Consider the following 20,128-nt stretch of genomic DNA (forward strand, 5'->3'; position numbering starts at 1 on the left):
TGCGCATGCAACAAGGTAGATGGCTTTCACATGCTCCTCGAATCAGCGAAGCGAGTACGCGAAGGGCACGGGGAATCTCAATTCGTATACTAAGGCCGAGGAACATTTGGAGCTGAGATCTCACACCGTATCGATCCTGACCGGCGAATCACTACCAGAACCGTCTGCCTGGGCCGATTGCTTCTTTTTTGTGATCCTAAAATCTGTCCGGAAGTTGAGCTTCCCGCTGGTATAATAGGCCTGTGTGCGGTTGATCATGTTAGCTCATATATATTTACTTAACTGGAGGAGAAAGGGGGAGAAGGTGCACAGACAGTTGGGAAGACTGTCACAAAACTCAGTAGGCCTAATGAGTGATATCAGAATCTCAATGTTAGTAATTGTGCACTAGTAAATACATATACATGTAGTCCAGTATCATGTAGGGATCACACCTAGCGACCAAGTCATAGTACCCCATCCAGCCGCGTCTTTTACAAATCCGGCTGTTACACACGGGTGATCAGCAAATTGTTACCATTAAATACGTGTGTTACCAGTAACATGGATTTACCCCACAGCGGGCCAACCAATGTTCCAGCGCTCCAGGCCACGTTATACAAGCCATACTATTGAACTTAGTATCTCAATATCAATGTCAACATTACCAAAAAAAAATGGAGTGACTTACACCCTGCGCATAGGCCCCGTTATTTCCAAATCTGCCTGGCTTCTTTTCCTCTAGCCCCTGAAGGATGAATGTAATCTCAGCCATCGCTGGTGGAGTTATCATTATGAAGGATACACCAAGTAGGGCTAAAAGAGCACACATCAATACGATACTGCCCGTTGAATCATCGGTCGGTAGTCTCAGCAAGATGAAAAAGGGGCAACAGAGAATGAAACCCGTGGTTTCGATCCATCGATGGCTGTATTTATCGCACACCCATCCTACAGCTCATTTCATTAGTGGTGTTTGAGAATAGAGGGAGACCTTCTACGTACCAACCAATGGCGCCAATAGAGCAGGGACTACGATAGCAAGGAATATCAATCCGGCACCAACCGGGCCGAAATGGAAGTTCTCGTGTGTATAGAGCGGTAAAGAGGCTTCGAGGGAGGTCAAAAGAGTTGCTTCAGCCATGCATGCCCATAGGGCAGCAAGAAGGCGGGGATAACGGAGGAGCGTTATGACAGCGGGTAGTTTTGAAGATTTCTTATTCGTTGTTGTGAAACCTGCAATTCCGGTATCCTTGGGGTTGGCTGCTGTGTCGTTGAGTATCAATGATCGTTTTGACTACTACATTTTGGTTGAGCTAATAGGTGAACTCACGAATATCGGGCTTTGCTTCTTTCTCTTCCTTATCGGTGCTAACCGCGTTAGGAGACAGTGAGACCTCCACTTGCTCATTTACGTCGAGTGGTACAGTGTAAAGCATTGCTACTTTTTTCTCAATGAGGACGAGGCGCCAGAGAATGTCGACGCCGATCTAAGAACAACCGTTAGAGCCAATGGCAACCTCTTAGCCACACGGGTCGGAATTACAAGTACGAATGCCATTGCGAAAACTAGATGATCAAATGTTAGCATGCTTCTTATTAATAATTTCAAGGGGGTGGTATACCAGCATAATATCCACCTCTAGAAGAAACATTGCCATATACATATTAGCATTCATCCATTCAATTCGCCCCATGAATAACTTACCGATCATACACTATGCCGCCTAACAATGGCGCTAAGAAAGTCGCAGCACTCAACGCAGCGCTTACAATTCCCATACTTCTTGCGATCTCGTCCTTCCCAACTGTATCTACCAGCAAAGCCAACCCAACCACCCATACAATTGCCGCAGAAATTCCCTGGAATAATCGACCGAGAATAAATAGGACAATATTTTTACCAATACATAGCATTATAGTCGAAGCGGCAAGAGCTGCCAAACCACAGAGGAGAGGTCCACGCCGCGTTGTTGTGCGGTCGGCAAAATAACCACAGATGGCTTGAGGTAAATGATCGTAAGAATTAGACAGTTTTGGGGAGCTTAGTTATATAAATTACTTACGAGAAGCGACAAGAAGACCCCCGCCATAGACGGCCAAGAGAACTGAAACCCATGTTTGCACGTCTGGATGTGAATATTAGCGAACGGTAATTTAGGCATTGCTATATAGCGCTTGATATACTATACCATCAGGATGGATATTTGCCCGCGATTCAAGAGCAAAAGGAAATACGGGGACAACCTAATGACATCACGGAGCGCAATTAGTTTTCGACTTGGACATTGTGCGAGCCTCATTATTCAAGGTAATGTTACCAATCCGTAAAGGAAAATATCCTATAAGAGTTTTACATATTAACAGTTGCTAAATGGCCGAAATTAAAGCGAGAAAAAGCAAAAAGGAAGGGAAAAACGAACAGTAAAAATCGCCATAGCAACTGCACATATAATGAAAGTCTTACTGCTTCTGAACTTCAGAAGTATAGGCGGTCGCAGCCTCACAGCGTCATTCCCTTGCTGTTGCTTCTTCTGCCAGAAACGTAGAGATTGCATCTCAAGCTGTCTAAACCTCAATTCCCGAGTTTGTCTCTCTGTGTGTGGTGTATGCACGCCGCTTGCCGGTCGGAGTCTCACGGGAGCCCTTGATGGTCCCGGTATCGCGTTCTCACACTTCCCAAGATTGCTACTCGAAGGATGAACGACGGTTGGGGCTGCTGGCGGAGTGAGAACTGGTGATCGTGCAACTTTGGCGGAAATCGGATCAGTAGCCAATTCAAATGAATCCGGAGCTGGTGTTCTAGCACTAGAATTAGCACTAGAATAAATACAACTCAAGCTTTACGGCAACAAAACTCTTTTTTAAAGGAGCTCTATCTAGCGCCGCGCCGAGAAATTGACTACAACAACGCCACCGGGCCCCGTTTCTCCCGAATTCATTGTTACTCATGCCTCCTGCTTACCAACGATTTTCGATTCTCTGTTTAATGCTAATGTGGGGGGTGCGTATATCTCAGCATTGGTTACATCCTTGTCCGTTGCCCCGGTCTCCGGAAACTGAGAACAGACAAATTATGAAAGTTTTGCAGGATCGGAAGGTGGAGGCGTTTATTCCAAACGTCACAAGGATCCAAAAGAAGTTCTCGAATCATTGCCTGCATTAAGTTTAAGAGGATGTATGCACGAGTATCTACCCGCATACATGGAGTTTGGGACCGATTTCCATCTCGTATCGACGTTCTGCGCTGCATGAGTTTAACGCCATGCAGCATTTATAATGGGAGAAAACATCATATATTCTCGGCTATAGCGCGTCTCAGAATATTGGAATCTGGTGTTTGTATATCCGAATTCCGTACCAATCACGCCAGTTTATCTATCGGGAATCATCGTTGGTTCAACGCCGCAATTGCATGTCGATAGCATTACTAGGCCTCAGAGTCATTTATTAAACATCATTAGGGCTACAGACATCAGTTAGACACACATTATATCGGACATACATGTATCTATGACATAGGATTTTAGCTCTGGACCAGATACTTTATATTCGTGAGTCATGTTTCAGATCTTGATCTTCATCAGGCCCAACGCACTTCTTTTCCCCGTTGGACAGCGCAACTGGTCTTTCAAATCAGTTCGTATACCGCTGTATTTGAGAAAATTCATTGCGCTGTAGTAGGGGTATGAGCCAACCAGAGGCAGTATTTCGACGTCAATATGCAAGATTTGGTAGAGAAGACCCCGGCTGCAGCGCAACGAATTTTCTCAAATACAGCGGTACTGCAAGAATCACGTATGTATGTAGCATGGCTCTCAAGGCGTGCGGGTGTACCCGAAACAACCTCAACCGAGAGTGCGGCACCTGGTGATGAACGCACATGGCAGTACTCTTGCTTTATATCGGTTTGGCAGTCTTGTGAATCTAGAGCAGATTTGCCTGCTTCTAAATATCAGATATCAGATTGCACTTTTCTTTTCATTCCCCAGGTAACATCTCCGCTCGGGAGAGCAACCGGTGGCCGTAAAAAGCCGAGTCAGCCGTAGCTGAACACGCACTGTACATAGCCGTTACCTGAAAGAGGTTACTGTAGGCTTAACTATTTCCTGGGGTCCAGACGGATTGCTGGGTTTAGTCGGTATTCGACCAAGTGAGATCCAGAGGAAATGATCTAACTATAATATAAAACCAAGGGAGGTATAAGTTAGCGGGGCCGCAATCTTCGTAAAGTAATATTCTTTTACTATAAAAACCTTGAACGCTACACTAGTGCTCGTGGAGGTTCAAATAAATATAAAGGTGCCGGCGGGAGACGACATTTCGTAGGAATATGACTTGTGACTTGGCTATTTGCAGCAAGACACTCGAGGATCATATAATCTAGATCCTATCTACCTTGTATTTACTGGAGATGAGGGCCACTTCATTTATTAAGTTCTGCATCTGTCTGCCCGCAGTCCGACAGGAGAAACCGGGGTGTAGGTATTTGCTATGGCCATGAATTGTCCGCCCGGTTCTATATGGATCTTTGCATAGAGGCAAAATTGCTAACCCTTCTAGAGCACTGCATCGTTACTAAAGAAGCTCGAGATGCGCAATATTATAACGGTATTGTTGGATTGCACCTTCCGGTTTGTTAGCCGGTATGAATGAAACCGAGATGTGTCACTTAATTACACTTTGCACAGTCTTTGCATGAGGAAGTAAGCAGATCACATGCCTTGGGTTTAGAGGTGTTTGTGGATGCCACAAAGACCAGTAGGAACACTAGGATAATGAGTTCATCTTTATCCATAGAATTATCAGGCCCCAGAGATCGTGTTAAATCCAAAGCACGGACGTTTAGAAGATGTATAGTACCTGTACCCGTACCGTACCCGGGGCCGGCCAACTTAACTCGCGATATCAGTACCTAGGGTGCACTATATACGTAGGCCTATTCAAATTATAGCCAGCAGTTCAACGTTATATAGTACATGTATGTATGCATGTATGGCGTATCTAGTGGTCCATCACTGAGTCGCATGTAATATAGTGTTTGCTGTCCATTGGAAATGTTGAGGACTTAGATTTAGAAGCCCTACGTAGGGTAAGAAAAGAATACCTGTACATACTACCGTAAAATCTCAAGTTATTCGGGGGGTTGCCAAGCCACCTGCTAAACCACATTTAGTTTAGATTCTGCAGAAGAGCGCTGTTTTCGAAACACGTAACCATTAACTTTGAAAATTATGTAGCCTCTTAATTAAGACATTACATGTATATTAAATTATAATGTCGGTTGATTTTGCATGCCTATTGTTGGTAATGTATTCGGGCCCAAGCCAAAGCTCGAAGATAATCTAGGCAATTTGTAACTTCGATTTAAGTTATACATTTACATTGCATGCTTGTACTAGATACAGTACCAAAGAAGTTAATTTAATAGAATTGGATATACTGTAGTAATATACAGAACTGTGTAACTCTCCGCAAAATCAGAATCTTATGAGCTATTATATATATACCTAGCAGTACTGCATGCACAGCAACACCCCAGTCTCGCGGTATTCTGCCAGATAAAATATTGAATCCACCCGCTTTCTGTTACTGTACACACCATATGTACACTTCTTCAGTCTATCCTACAATGGTTTGTGGCAGTCACGGAAGAAAAAAAAAAGTAGCTGGAAAACGGACTTAATCACAGATTATCACTCGGTAAATATGGGAATTGAGTTGGGTCCATTTGCCTTATGGTAAAATCTACATGTACTTTCAAGCCTTTTGGAGGGTTCATACATGTACATGTATGTTCTTTAGCAAGAACAAAATTGGATACAGTTGTGGGTTGTGGCATGCGCAACTAGATTTCAGTGCGGGTATTTTACTCGGTAATAATCCTTGTCTGCACTAGTAGCGGGAGTACCCACAAAAGAGCCGCACTAAAAATCACTAAAATCGGCTTTGAATCGGAAGCTTGCCGATTGGTTACTGTATTCTACTCGCCGCTACACGTCATAGCAAGGCCAGCCATGAGGTCCATTTGTATCTGTTACCTAGAGTACAGCTATGTACTACTTATTAGCAAGGAATCATGAATTACGAAGGCTTAGAAAGGTCAAGTAGAATGGTACTTTATCGGTTTAGACACCGAGTAGTGTACGTTATTTGACTCCGTGCAAGTAAGAAACCCTCTATTATTGGGCCGGCCCAAGACCTGACTGTAGACTACATGTACCTACCCCCTAAACAATACCAACATTCAATGACGTCATAAACTCACTCTTCCATCATGCCATCTTTACCCCACTCGAAAGAATCCAGTATATAATCCCTCACTCCTTTGTTTAAGAAACGGCCAATTTTCATGATTCCTCTTCTCCGCATGCAAATCACGCGCCAGCTCTTGAACAGCACACGTAACATTGCCCATCTCCCTATCTTCGGACGTCGCCTCGCTATTTCTGCTTCACCCATTTCTGTAAAAGGTTCAATTTTAACAAGAACAATGGCTACAGTCCAGGAATATCGTCTTAAAGTTGATAATGAGGAACTCAAGAACGGCCAAAAGAAAGAGGCAGAGGTTGAGGGAATCGAAGGAGCGAAGGTTGTGCTTCTTAAGGTTAATGACCAGCTACGAGCTCTGGGCCCCAAGTGTACCCGTAGGTTCACCACCCCCGTATCCTCACTTACCATACTAACCGAGTTTAGATTATGGCGCCCCATTAATCAAAGGCGTCGTAGCCGGCGATGGCCGTATAACCTGTCCCTGGCACGGTGCCTGCTTCAATACGTCTACAGGCGATATTGAAAATGCTCCAGCTCTCGACCACCTTGCCTCATTCCCTGTTTCTATCAAGAACGGCTCAGTATATATCACCGGCACCGAAGCCCTCATAAAGGCTGGCCGTCGTAAGCCAGATATCGCCTGTAAACCAGTTACTACTGCTGGCTCCGAAAGTGTCCTGATAGTTGGTGGCGGATCTGGTGCGATCGGGGCGATTGAAGGTCTTCGTGAGAAGGGCTTTAAGGGCGGCATTACTGTTCTTTCGAAAGAGACCTATTTACCAATCGATAGGACGAAACTTAGCAAGGCATTAATTTCAGATGCAAAGAAGGTTGAATGGAGGGATCAGGCTCACTTTAGTAAGGCTGGAGTCGACTTCCATCTTGGTGTTGAAGTAGCCAGCGTGGACTTTAAGGCACATAAAATTCACACGAAAGATGGTGGAGAGTGGAGCTATGGTAAAGTTCTGTTTGCGACTGGAGGAACACCAAAGAACTTGCCTATGGATGGCTTCAAAGAATTGGGTAATATATTTTCCTTGCGAGGATTGAGTGATGTAGAAGCTATCAATAAAGCTGTTGGCGAGAATAAAGGACGAAAAGTTGTCGTTGTGGGGACAGGTTTTATTGGTAAGTGATCCTATTCTTGGAACTGTGGGAGCGGGGGTTCAAACTAGATATTAACAAGTATTAATTATTTCATAGGGATGGAAGTATCCAAGTGTCTCGCAGGAAAAGGTCACGACCTGACTGTCATCGGCATGGAGGAATACCCATTAGAACGTGTGATGGGCGCGCAGCTTGGAAAAATTTTCCAACGTCAACTCGAAGAAGCAGGTGTCAAATTCAAGATGTCTGCCAGTGTCGAGTCCGCAGTTCCCTCATCATCAGATTCCAGTAAAGTGGGGTACATTGCTCTCAAGGGCGGCGAGAAGATTGAAGCCGATCTTGTCATTTTGGGGATTGGTGTTGCGCCGGCAACCGAGTATCTAAAGAACAGTGGTGTGAAGCTTGAGGAAGATGGAAGTGTCCTCGTTGATGAGTATTTCAAAGTTAAGGGTGTTGAAGATGCCTATGCTGTTGGTAAGCAACCAATCGTCCTTGAGTGAATAAACAGTGCTAACAAAGCCGTGAAGGCGACATTGCAACTTATCCTTACCATGGCCCCGGATCCGACTCCTCTACAACTGTCCGCGTAGAACACTGGAACGTCGCGCAAAACGCTGGGCGCCAGGCTGCACTCCACATTGCTAAATCAGAGAAGCCGGTCCATTTCATACCCATTTTCTGGTCTGCACTCGGTGCCCAGCTACGCTATTGTGGTGCCACACCGAACGGATTTGACGACGTAGTTGTGAAGGGAAATCAGGATAAATATTCCTTTGCTGCATACTTCACACTTGGAGAAGCCGTCGTTGCGGTGGCGACAATGCAGATGGACCCAGTTGCTATGCAGTGCGCAGAGCTGATGAGAAGGGGGATGATGCCAGGGAAAAAGGATATTATTGGTGGTGCGGATGTGTTGCAGGTGGAAGTCCCGTCCGGGGTTGCAATTTAAGCGAGTGATAGCCTGTGGAACGAGATTAAGATGTTACTCAACTCCATGTTTAGCTTGTTCTATGGTTTTCTCTTGCTAAGTAGGTTTTTTCATGTCGAAATTCGACCTATGTCTAATCTATTACACTTATGTTTTGTCGGGACTTTAGCATACGGTACATACGGTTTTGTTCCTTGAATACAATGTTTCTCGAAACACATAACCTCGGAACTTAATGCAACCAGTTTATGCTAGCCCATTTTGACGAAGTGGTAACTACATAATATAGGTATGAATGGTGAGGTCAACTGGGATTCCAAGCGACCAAATGTATTCTACAGAGTTTGGAAATGAATCAGGGGATGTGTATGGCCAAACGGACGAGTATCAATCAATTCGCCAGCCAGGCCCTTCAATTGTGTCGGTAATGTGTACCTCGCCAGCAAGTATCTGTATTAGCGATGTGTAATTGATGCCAAACAAAGTCTGTCTAACACACCCCTATGGTAATGTTTACCCATTATCCATGCCTCAGGGAAAGGTTGTCGAGGGTGCCGTAATTAGGGAAACAAGGATGAATGAAGTAACAAAGCACGAGGAAAAGGTGTTGATTTTGGGCCTCCGAGACTGGGAGTTATGCTTGGTGTTGTGGTTCATGGCTGGCTTTGGGCTGGTGTCACGTGCGTCGCGGGGTACTTATGATGGAAGTTTCTGGTATCAGTTATGCTATGAATCATACGGGATACTAACAAGGCCCTTCTATGTAAAAAAATTCTTTTACAATATTCCTGTACCTGCAAACAACAAAAAATTATCGAGTGATATAGCGTGATTTAACCTTCGTTTCGGGAACTCTTGGGCACAGTCAAGAGCCGAATCAGTGGCTCTACTGTGGATAAGATTCCGCAAGAGTCTCTACATAATACACTGCTTTATAGTGGTCCGTTATGGATTATATACAGCTACATGGAGATTATGTAGCTTATACTGGCCAGTTTGAGACTGCCACTCCCCGAAAATTTCTGTGGTTTTAAGCGTATACGTATCTGCATATATGCTCTGAAATCGGGGCGGCCTGTAAATGTTGCTGGTGCTGGCGGGGCAGGAGTATTTATAACTATCTCGTAGGTTGGTTATGTATTGCGGGTTATCAATTATCTGGACGCTTGAGCTCGCGTCGATCGCAACCACACAAATTGGCATTTTGAAACCACTTCAATTGAGCTTATATTTAAGCTTAAGATAATAGAAGCATAAGAAATCACAGAAATCAAATCTCCTGTACTCTCTCCTTGTGGTTGTGGAGAAAGGCGACGTTGAAGTTGGAAATTTGGTTGCAACGATGTCCGGATAGTTTTGATAACTCGCAATATCAATACCTAGAGCCCAGATTTCCGAGTTCAATACCAGGTAGGTAAACACATACATGTATATATACATAACTCAAGATAGAATCGATACTCTTTAGGGTTATTAATTACATATACCGTATTAGCGCTAGCTCTTTACCCACCTTTCTTTAAATATATATAACAAAACCAGTCGTCCACGAACTATATTGGGGGGTGGCTAGTCATTCTCTATTGTAAGTCATAGGATACATGTAGTTTACGAATAGTTCCGGACATCGGTAGTAGGTGCAATCCCAGCCGGGCCTGAATATTAGGTACATGTACATGTACATGTATTCAATGGATCTTTTCAGCGATATGGTGGCTAGCGCTGTTATATGCGGTAACATTGTGACTGTTAGTGTCCAAAGTGAGCCAAGCGAACACAAACAGCGAGGTTACTCAAGTAAGGTGAATACAAACACAATCTAGATTTTATATCATATCATGTACTTTTATAAACTGATACTTTGTTGGATTAATCAAATAATCAATCATATTTCACGCGTCTAATGAATCAATAAATCAATAAATCTCATCGTGATATCGTGTCATGCACAATCACTCGACAGCAGAGGTAACGCTAAGCCACAAGGATTGTTGGCGCTAGTGGTTGTGTGTTGGTTGGCAGGGCAACCACCACGTCTAGCTGTTTATCATTTTTAGCAAAGCCGTTCTCTCTCTCAACCTCCTCCACAGCCGCTTTCCTCTGCTTTTTCACTATTCCCGCTTATTTCTAACCCACTTCAAGAAAACCCACAAATCCTTCGAAAACAAACACCAAAACTGTCACTATGGATAACGACGCCGAAAACAGCTCTTCAGCCCCCACTGCCCCCAATGCCAAAAGCGCCGGTCCGTCTGGTATCAACGCTGGGCAATCAGTGTCTAAGCGTCTTCAGCAGGAACTAATGCAACTAATGGTAACTTCCTCCCCCGCCTGTTCTGGGAATTACAACCTTTAATTCAGTAGCAGACGAACTCCACCCCTGGAATCTCTGCGTTCCCACAAAATGGCAATCTTCTATCGTGGACTGGAACCATCCATGGTCCAGCAGAGACACCTTACGATGGGCTCGTCTTCAAGCTCTCTCTCGAGTTCCCGTCAAACTACCCTATGTCTCCTCCAACGGTGTTGTTCACTACGCCCATGTTCCATCCTAATGTTGACATGGCGGGGAGGATCTGTTTGGATATCTTGAAAGACAAGTGGAGCGCAGTTTACAACGTACAGTCGATTTTGCTGTCACTGCAATCGTTACTTGGAGAGCCGAACAAGTAAATATCTTCACTGAATAACTCAAGAAAACAGTAACTAACAACAAATAGCAAATCGCCTCTCAACGGACAGGCTGCAGAGCTTTGGGATAAGGATCCCAAAGAATACAAACGTCTCCTCATGCTCCGTCACCAAGAAGCCGAAGACTAGGGTCTTCCCTTTTAGTTAGTTGGAATATGGCCGCGGCAATTGCATTCAGCTTTTAGCCTTGTTTTTTCTTTCTTTTTTTTCTTTCCCTCTCTCTTCTCGTAGGTCATTGTCGGGTCTAATGGGCTGGCTAGCTCGTTGTTTAGAGTTGCAACATTCAAGACTCAGCGGATACCCAGATTTTTCTGAATGGTGATAGCGTGGAGTTGGGAACTGGAATCATTGGAGTAATGGAGTAGTCATGAAACACGTGTAGGGGACGAATTAATGAATGAATTAGTTTTTATAGGTTACTTGAGTCTGGGTGTGTCATGTGATATTTCTTCGTTGAGAACTCTATCGATATGGCAGAACCTACTATCCACCAGAAATGAACTCAACCTGCCCCATATGCGTAAAGTGCCAGCAAATACCCATGCGTTTCATGTAGTCATGCCCCGCGAGCACATCACCACATGTGAGTTTCCTTCTAGAACACCCCTCCCCCCTAAGATACCGAAAACCGAAAAACATATGTATCCCCTCTCTCAGATTAACCAATAGCGTCCCACCAAGTACCAAACCTGATAACAATTATGAAAGCAAAGAACTTGAAAAAAAGGTACCGAGAAATACCGTATCGTTACATACAGCCCCACTCACACCAGGCCGGGCTACCGTTCTAATTGATAGTCCTTCCAGCGACTAACAGTACCTAGAAAGAAAAGAAAAAAAGGGAGAAAAAAAAATCTAACCAAAGCCCCGCCCCCAAAACAGAACCAAAAGAAATAAGAATCCAAATAGAAAGTCCACAGCTTTTTGGTAAAAGGAAATAACGACAAAAGAAAAATATGCCTAAAGGGCAGTGATCAGAAGTAAGGAAATTTATACAGTGACCAATCTATACAGAAGAGGAATAAGTATTAGTACCCAAAGGCAACAAGATGCTGCTTGTCGGAAGAGATAGGAAAGAGACACGTCAAACTCAGTTCAAGAAATCGGAGTGACAAGCGAATGAAATTTGATTATCGGCTATTATTGATAATGATCCTGATTGGAGACGCTTGTACGGTTCTGGATAATGCAATATTAGTAACAAAGTAACTAGAAACGAAACGCAAGTTACTAACGTTTTTTTCCTTTCTTTTTGGTTATTATACCGCGAGCCTCTCGGATACATATGGCTGCTCAAAATGGTTGGGAGGGTCTATGTTCATCATATCGGGATGAATTCTGATCTCTGGGGTCTCAGAAGTAACCGACGGTGCTGCTGAGGCGACCTCAGGTGTAGTTCCAGGAGGAGGTGTTGGAGGGGCCGACGAATCAACCAAGGGGGCACCCCAAGTAGGGACAGACCACTGGACACCTGTAAAGGATTTCAAACGAAAAGTAGACTTCTCCCAACGTTTACATGGCCTTCCTGTGCGGTCTAAAGCACGGAGACCTGCATTGATGGCACCTTGATTTGCTTTGGGCCCAAGCTTGCCGTGGTTCGAGTGATGAGTCGCTGGGGAAGCGTTGGGGTCACTATATAATATGAGTATATGGTTTTATGCGAAAACAGACAGGAAAAAAATGAACTTACAGTTTAGTCCTCTTTCTTCCTGGCTTACTCGGCTGGGCACCTGGTTGCCTTCCACGTTTTGAGCCCGGTTTCGGGCCAGGGGTGCCCTTAGGCCTGTCCAAAGAAGGAGGTACTGGTGTCGCGTTCAAGTCTGAATTCATGGGCGACATAGCATCTACCTGCTGTGGTGGAGATACTGGAGCAGTCCCCGGGGTCAAATCTTGCGGAGATTTCGTAAGTGCATTCGCCGTCTGCGGAAAGTTTTTGAGATGGTCAGAGCCAAGCCGAAGTTTGATAATCAGCGACTGAGGAACCTTTGGCTTGGGTTTTGGTCCCGGCTTCTTGCGTTGTTTTGCTGGAGGAGGTGGAGGCGGCGGTGGAGGGGGTGGAGGAGCGACCCCAGATGAAGAAGTTGATGCTGATTCCCCCGGCGATGGAGGAAGCGAGGGCAGAGACGAACTTATCGAAGAATCCGAAGAGCCAGCCATTATACCGGAAACAAAATCTGTATGGTAATTAAATGTGGCGACGTTTCTGAGGGAAAAGAGTAGCAAAGATAGGCCACTCGATTCTTGATAGATTTTGTCGCACGAGGGCGATTTCGTTTTTCACTGGGGGTGGAGTGGAGCCGAGAATCAAGAATGACAGCTAGCGAGCAGGTGATGTGCGGTTGCTGTTGTAATAGTGATGATTGTGAGGCGAGAAGCGGTCACGGTGAAGCAAAAGACGATTATTGCGAAAGTGTTGCGGAGTTGGTGATGATGGTGATGGATGGTGGGAGGAAGGAGAGGAGAAGGGGAAAACAGGAGGCAAGCGGGAGAGGGAATGCATTTTATTATTGTGCTTGTTACTTTTAGTGGTGGTGGTAGCCGTGAGCACTGGAACTCTCTAGGGGTAAGGCCGAAGTCGGTTGGGGTTGGGTTTGGTGTGTGCGGCGGATGCCAGTGGGATGGCTGGGTGTGGAAGTGTGTGAAGCTTTGCGTTGCTCCCGTTGTTGCTGAGTCTCGGCCAAGAAGACCCGACACGACCTTCAGGATTGCCAGGAATCTACTCTGGATCGCTAAATAAATGGGTCGATGGGGGTAATAGCTTTCTAAATGAGGTCTTAGGCACAATTTTGTGTCGGGAAATACGGGTGAATTGGCGATAATTTGACAATACGCATTCTATCACCACCGGAGTCTTGACTTGGGGTTCCTGTGTTTATTTTCTGGGTACAGGGCCCTGGGTAGTCCTACTATATCCATAGCTATAGTAGATTTCATACTGCCCGGTGCTCTATGCAAATCTCTCAAAGAAAGGGGAAAAGGCAATAACGTCCATCTATATATGCAAATGTTTAAGTGTCAAAACCCACTTATAACCTCTCTTGCAGGATGGAGTACATGTGTATAAGTATATGTACTTTATCACCAGTAGCAATAATCTTAATGATAGTAGTAATTCTCGAGCAGTGATAGTATTAGTACACTTAATAGGATGTAAACGTACTTAACTACATGTACAGTACTTATATGGTAGTTTATGTACGTATGTAGCCATTATTTAGCAGTAGAAAGACATTTAATATTGGTCGTAGTAGGAACTTGAATCAGTAGCAGTAAGTGCATAGGTATTGTAGAGTAGAAGATGTAGATTAAAAGACAAACATCGTAATACTCTTCCTCTCCAATAAACTCTATATCTGTGCCGTTCGTTGCCCTCCACAATCGTATTCCTTCTCCTCCTCAGACATGCGTCTTTGTCCATCTGTCCTGGAAAAATCCTGGCACAGCCGACTCAGGCAAGTGTGCAACAAATTGCCTTTTATTATCCACGTCTTGGGTACGGCTACACACTCGCTCCACAATTCCAGCTTCGTGTGCGTTCTTTTTATCCTGGCCCCCTCCGAAGGCTACACTCCATCCATTGTTACTACTCTCGCGGCTGTTTCATTCGCTCCTGTAGAGCGATTTTCATTTGAGATTCATGCATGAATCTGTCCGTCATTTTTTTTCTAATTGGGATCCATGAATTTGATATTTTTATTTATTGCTTCCATCCTAGAACAAGAAGCGGACAGGTAGGCACGCAAGCATCAAGAAAAGTCGACATCCGCACCGGGGTTGGAGGGAAATCCCGGAATCATAAGGCAGGTTGGTAGTAGGTGCACGTATGTAGTTATTAAATGTAGAGTAACGACAGCAGAGCGCAATACAACCCAACAGGTACCTGGATAGGGCGAGGGGGGAAAAGTTCTCTCTGGCCAACTGGCGCACGAGACTCGAGCAGAGGGCAGAGCAGATCTCAAGAATGAGCATAGGGCGACATCATGTGGTACAAAGCCGCCATATAGGGATTAGCTTATGGAGTATTGGAAGCGCTATTGTCAGCGACATGCCAAGGTTGCACTGTCAATGAATAAGCTTGCTCGCATTGTATGTAGATGAGAGCCACAGGTGAGAGCGTCTCAGAACAGCAGGCGCCACGCAGTTCCCCAGCCCCACCATCCCATCACCACTTAAGACAAGGTCGCTTGAACATTTCCCCTCACGCCAGTTCTGGGTACATGTTACAAGGGTTGTGTTGAGTTACGTGCTTGCATTTGCTTTGAGCACTTGATCGCTTGCTCTCGGCCTTACGTTGCATACATACATTCATCGTAACTCTACACGACATCATTCTGCGCCTGCTGAGCAGAAGCTGCGAGAGATAGGCCAAGAAGAGAGTTTGAGTAAGAGAAAGTGAGAGTAACGACTGGAGAGAACGAGAAAAAGAAAAAGGGAACTTCTCAAAAGATCCACGGAGAAGAAATTACGGGGAACTCCTAGACAGATTGCCAGGCAGGTGGGCAACAAAGAGAGCCTCAAGATAGTTGCAGCTCTTCCTTTGCCTTTGCCTTTACCTATCACTTCACTAACGTACCCACTCAACTCGCTCGCTCCTACTCTGATCTTTACCTCCACCCGTCTTGCTGTCCTTAGCTTGGGTTCATCCTACTCCCACGATATACAGTATCCTACTGTGACTCTTTCGTGGCCATCTTACCCTCCCATCCTTTACCTGTTGTCTCCTCGCTCTATTCTCGTTCCCCGCCATCTACTCATTGTACCCTCTTTCGTTTCCCCCTCTCGCTCACTGTGCAGGAAAGGAAATAGTGAAAAGTGCCAGCCAGCATCAAGATTGGATTACCTGTTTAGAGCGAGCCAACCCACACGTCTCAAACTGTCTACCCGCTCCGTTTCGCGTAACCAGTCGTTATTGAAACTCGATCAAATCCGATTCCCTCCCCCCAAACAGTGGCACCCTGCGAGTTAGCAATTCTTCTTCCGACCTGGGTTTTTAGGACCAGTCCATGACAAACTCGATCCCAGCAGCCTCCAGTCAGGCTGCTACCACGATGTCTGGGTCATCTATCAGAAGGCCTGTTGTGGCACCTAGCGGTTCCTACGCCTCGGTCGTTGCTGGTCAAGCTCAACCTCGCCTCTATTCCGACGGGATCACCCACAACGGGACCGGAGTACATCCTCGGTATCTATCAAATTTTAACTTTGCAGGCTCGAACGGTTACACTTCAGGCCCGCAGCAACACAGTATTCGACAGCCTATTACGGTTCCTAGCTATCTTGCCGAGTCAAGTTACGCCGAACGACTAGCATCCTCCTCTGCCGTTTTTAATCCGATTCCTACGCCACCTCCATCTTTGACCATACCCGGAAAGCTACCGCAAACACATCGGGGGCTAGCGTACGATATCATTGAGAACGTCCCTGGAGACGAGGAGGCCCTAACACCATTACCGACCCGCTGGAATGAGAGCGACAAGTGCCCTGGGATAGATTTGTTGAATGATGGGTTGGAGGTGAAGTTTGTTGGTTCGTCCGCCGTTAGGAAATGATATTATTGAATGAATGTAGCTCTGGGAGGAATTGAACACTGACGCTTTTTTCTTCTTTTCTTCTGCTATCAGGTCCACAAAAAGTGAGTGACAACGATGCAGCTGCTGTCCGGGCAGATCAGTTTATGCCGCCTCAATGTGGTATATTCTATTATGAGATCACGGTTGTCTCTAAAGGGAAGGAAGGGTGAGCTATTCTCGAATCATTGGCATGCTCCGGAGACTGAGTTGTTGGACAGATTGATCGGCGTTGGGTTCTGCACCAAGAAGGTTCCTCTTAATCGATTACCGGGCTGGGAACCGGAGTCATGGGGGTACCATGGCGATGACGGGAACTCGTTCTGTTGTCAAGGAACTGGAAAGCAGTATGGTCCTCAATTTTCAACAAATGACGTTATCGGGTGTGGCGTGAACTTTCGGACCGGAACTGCGTTCTTCACTAAGAACGGCCTTTTCCTAAAAACTGCTTTCCGGGACATCAAGAGCACAAAACTATACCCGGCCGTAGGAATGAAACGACCCGGGGAGCATATTAGAGTCAACTTTGGGCAGGAGAGGTTCGTTTTTGATATTGACGGTTATATGAATGTAGGGTTCCAAGGCTATATCTTGATTATTTTCATACTAGGAGGTTCGATATTTTATTGATTGGATACTAACGTTTATAAATAACCAGGAGGAGAAAGCCGTGGTGTATAAAGAAATTAACAGCCACCCAACGGTTGGACTTTGCCCAGTAATGGATGAAGCAGCATTAATTCAAGCTCTGGTAGCGCAATATCTAGCACATGACGGATATGTCGACACCGCTAGAGCATTCTCAGCTGATGTTCAGAGCGAAGCACGAGCACTTGTGAGTGGGCGGGAAGAAAACACGAAAACTTTGGAGTTGAAAGAAGATGGAGATGCGATCAACCGCCAAAGTACGTCCATGAAAATTGAATCAGTATTATCCACATCAGTTGCATTAACCAATCACGTGACTATATAGGGATTCGTAGCGCGATCCTTGATGGTGATGTGGATCATGCGCTCAAATTCACCAAACAATATTACCCAAGCGTCTTCAAAAACAACGAACAAATCTACTTCAGACTACGCTGCCGAAAATTGGTGGAGATGATCAGACAGTTTGCAGAAACTGTACATGAACCCCCAATGCGCAATGGACACGACGAAACGATGGTTGATGTTTTTGCGCAGGACATGGAGATCGATGATTCGGCAAATTCCGCGGCGGAATGGGAAAAAATGGATGTTGAGGACGAGTATGGGAGTATAGGGCCTGGTACAGGTGGACAGGTGAAAAGTGCTCTTGACGCCGCAGTTGAGTATGGTCGACAATTGAGATTTGATTTCCAGACGGATACCAGACCAGAAATCAGAAAGGCGTTGGAGGAAGCATTCAGCCTATTGGCGTATACAGATCCAAAGAACTCCGTCCTTGCGCACTTGTTGGACGAAAAGGGCCGTATATCGGTTGCGGAGGAACTCAATTCAGCTATTCTAGGTGCGTAAATATTTCTACTATTTAAACAGAGACACGGCGCTAATTGTTTCTAGTCTCACTTGGTAAGTCTCCGGCAGCCGCATTGGAAAGACTTGTTCAACAATCTACAGTCTTGATCAATGAAATTAGTGAGGATGGGGGTCCTGGGGCGTTTGTTAATCTTAGTAACGATTACCTGAAAGGTTAAAAGTTCTGGGGACTTATTACTCTTAGTCCATACTTCAGGAATCGTGGGGGTGTACGGCATTTTTTGTTTTCTTGGCACATGGGTTTTTCGTTATTACAACATCCTTCTTTCCTCCTTCCTCAATTCTTTGTATCTGATCAACGTTTCCGTTTTCTCTGTTTTGTTGTATTATGGCAAGGGTTGCTTTCCTCAACATATTTACCTCAATCACACTGTTCAGGTATCTACAGCCAAAGAGAAATTATAGCTGTTACAGAGAATTTCCTTTCAGTCCCTACTCATCCCAGTTTTTTTTCTTTCCGGGCCCTGGTTGAAATTATAGGTAGTCAGAATTGCTTTGTGGAATTTTTTTTTTATTGACGGTAAAGTACCAGCTGCAGGGGTTCAGGTTGAGGCGATGACGATGAAAGAACCGAATTCCAATGTGAGATGTGTATTGTGACGAGTATTATGTGGGAATATGGTTGTTGTTTTTTCTTCCCTTTTTTCACTTCTCTTTTTCTTTTTTCTTTACCTTTTTTTTTCTCATCTCTTTGCATCTGTGCCTGTGGTAAAGTTGGGTACGTACATGGAAAATGTAAATAATATATGTAGTCCTGATTTTTTTATTTTTTTTTTCAGTCCTTCGTTTTTTTTCGCTTTGCCCGCCCGGGCCATGATGTGGCTTGTGGCAGCTGGCATGTCCGTAACGGCAACGTGCGTGGCTGTCAACCCCGCAGTCTCGTCCGAGCTTTTCGGCGCAAGCTGAAACAAGGACGGGGCTAGCCTAATTTAGTAGTTGTGCCCGGCCGAGTGATATCTGTGATGCGGCGGATGTGGTCCTTGCTGGAGAGTCCCGAATGCGTGTAATGATATATAGTGGTGGTCGGTTAGATTGGGATGGCCGGTGGGGATGGGTGATGTATCGGCTATATGTAGCTCTTGGCTACGGCGCTGATTCGATAATATGGGACCTGAACGTGGGTTCTCGCGGTGCTCTCTATGAGGTATATATTTGGGGAGATATCAATACTGTGATCGTAGGGGACGTATGTAGTTAGCGGAGAGGTGGCTATATACGTGCAGGTGGTGAATTTAGGCAGCTCGCTACACGATTACTGGAGGAATGATATAGCTTGCTCCGTTTTATGATTTATTCTAATTACATGTAGCCAAGAGACGTTTACTACCTGTTACTAGCTACCACCTACTACTACATATACATACCACATGAAGTTTTGTGAGCGAGGCCCTTGCAACTTTCAACCCCGCATACCAACTAGCCAGTGGGCCAACTACCAGATCGGGCACCAATCACGGTATATCACTCGACGATATACTCGCAGCGGCCGCGTGCTCTGTACCGCGGGGTTGAGTGCTAGAGGGTGGGCCAACAGATGGAGGGGCGCGGGGAATGGTGGAGGGGGGTGTGGCGTCTTTGGTGGTCGGTAATGAATGCTGTTTTACACGATATAGGTCTTTTTGGGGCCCGGGAAGGTCTTAGGAGACAGAAGGGCTAAAATAAAAAGAAATACGGATCCCTCTTAAACTCTCGGCGTCGCCCAGAGTCTAAGAGGGAATCTAGGGGGGGAAAAGGGATTAACAAAAAGCCTCTCTTGAATCTTAGGCCGAAGCACAAGATCCAAGAGAGGCGGGAAAGGAGGGGCCAAAGAAAACTACTAGAATCCCTCATCGATCCTCCGGCGCATCTCGCGATGCCCAAGAGGGAGGGGGACCAAAAAAAAAGCCCCTCTCGGACCTCAGGCCAAAGGCCCAAGATCCAAGAGAGGCAAATAAAATAAAATAAAATAAAATAAAAAATCCCCGGACCCGCAGAACAGCGCCGGGACAGAACGAACAAAAAAAAAAAAAAAAAAAAAAAAAAAAAAAGGTCCCCCTGGAGCACAAAGCCCAAGAGAGACCCACAC

The 20,128-nt window shown here is 45.4% G+C and overlaps 5 protein-coding genes across 5 annotated transcripts; 3 read left to right on the forward strand and 2 right to left on the reverse strand.

Annotated features, from left to right (window-relative positions):
• Positions 1–120: 120 nt before the first annotated feature.
• LAJ45_05747 (uncharacterized protein) lies at positions 121–2,537 on the reverse strand (the record flags this gene model as incomplete). Its single annotated transcript, XM_046115316.1, has 14 exons — positions 121–240; positions 315–346; positions 435–485; positions 554–608; positions 671–930; positions 985–1,242; positions 1,313–1,469; positions 1,526–1,548; positions 1,605–1,621; positions 1,688–1,982; positions 2,046–2,108; positions 2,172–2,226; positions 2,301–2,321; positions 2,403–2,537. The coding sequence occupies 14 exons, from the start codon at positions 2,535–2,537 to the stop codon at positions 121–123; spliced, it is 1,542 nt and encodes a 513-aa protein (XP_045971365.1).
• Positions 2,538–6,256: 3,719 nt separating this feature from the next.
• LAJ45_05748 (uncharacterized protein) lies at positions 6,257–8,308 on the forward strand (the record flags this gene model as incomplete). Its single annotated transcript, XM_046115317.1, has 5 exons — positions 6,257–6,287; positions 6,483–6,626; positions 6,676–7,380; positions 7,456–7,833; positions 7,887–8,308. The coding sequence occupies 5 exons, from the start codon at positions 6,257–6,259 to the stop codon at positions 8,306–8,308; spliced, it is 1,680 nt and encodes a 559-aa protein (XP_045971366.1).
• A 2,164-nt stretch (positions 8,309–10,472) lies between these two features.
• Positions 10,473–11,107, forward strand: LAJ45_05749 (uncharacterized protein; the record flags this gene model as incomplete). Its single annotated transcript, XM_046115318.1, has 3 exons — positions 10,473–10,601; positions 10,655–10,956; positions 11,008–11,107. The coding sequence occupies 3 exons, from the start codon at positions 10,473–10,475 to the stop codon at positions 11,105–11,107; spliced, it is 531 nt and encodes a 176-aa protein (XP_045971367.1).
• A 1,001-nt stretch (positions 11,108–12,108) lies between these two features.
• LAJ45_05750 (uncharacterized protein) lies at positions 12,109–13,135 on the reverse strand (the record flags this gene model as incomplete). The annotated part of the gene is made up of 4 exons (XM_046115319.1): positions 12,109–12,157; positions 12,214–12,290; positions 12,343–12,610; positions 12,669–13,135. The coding sequence occupies 4 exons, from the start codon at positions 13,133–13,135 to the stop codon at positions 12,109–12,111; spliced, it is 861 nt and encodes a 286-aa protein (XP_045971368.1).
• Positions 13,136–15,981: 2,846 nt separating this feature from the next.
• LAJ45_05751 (uncharacterized protein) lies at positions 15,982–18,221 on the forward strand (the record flags this gene model as incomplete). The annotated part of the gene is made up of 7 exons (XM_046115320.1): positions 15,982–16,501; positions 16,597–16,711; positions 16,764–17,112; positions 17,201–17,447; positions 17,516–17,667; positions 17,728–18,034; positions 18,088–18,221. The coding sequence occupies 7 exons, from the start codon at positions 15,982–15,984 to the stop codon at positions 18,219–18,221; spliced, it is 1,824 nt and encodes a 607-aa protein (XP_045971369.1).
• Between the last annotated feature and the right edge of the window lie 1,907 nt (positions 18,222–20,128).

This window comes from Morchella importuna (assembly GCF_003444635.1).
Source record: "Morchella importuna strain M04M26 chromosome Unknown Morimp01GS016, whole genome shotgun sequence".
Classification (NCBI taxonomy): domain Eukaryota; kingdom Fungi; phylum Ascomycota; class Pezizomycetes; order Pezizales; family Morchellaceae; genus Morchella; species Morchella importuna.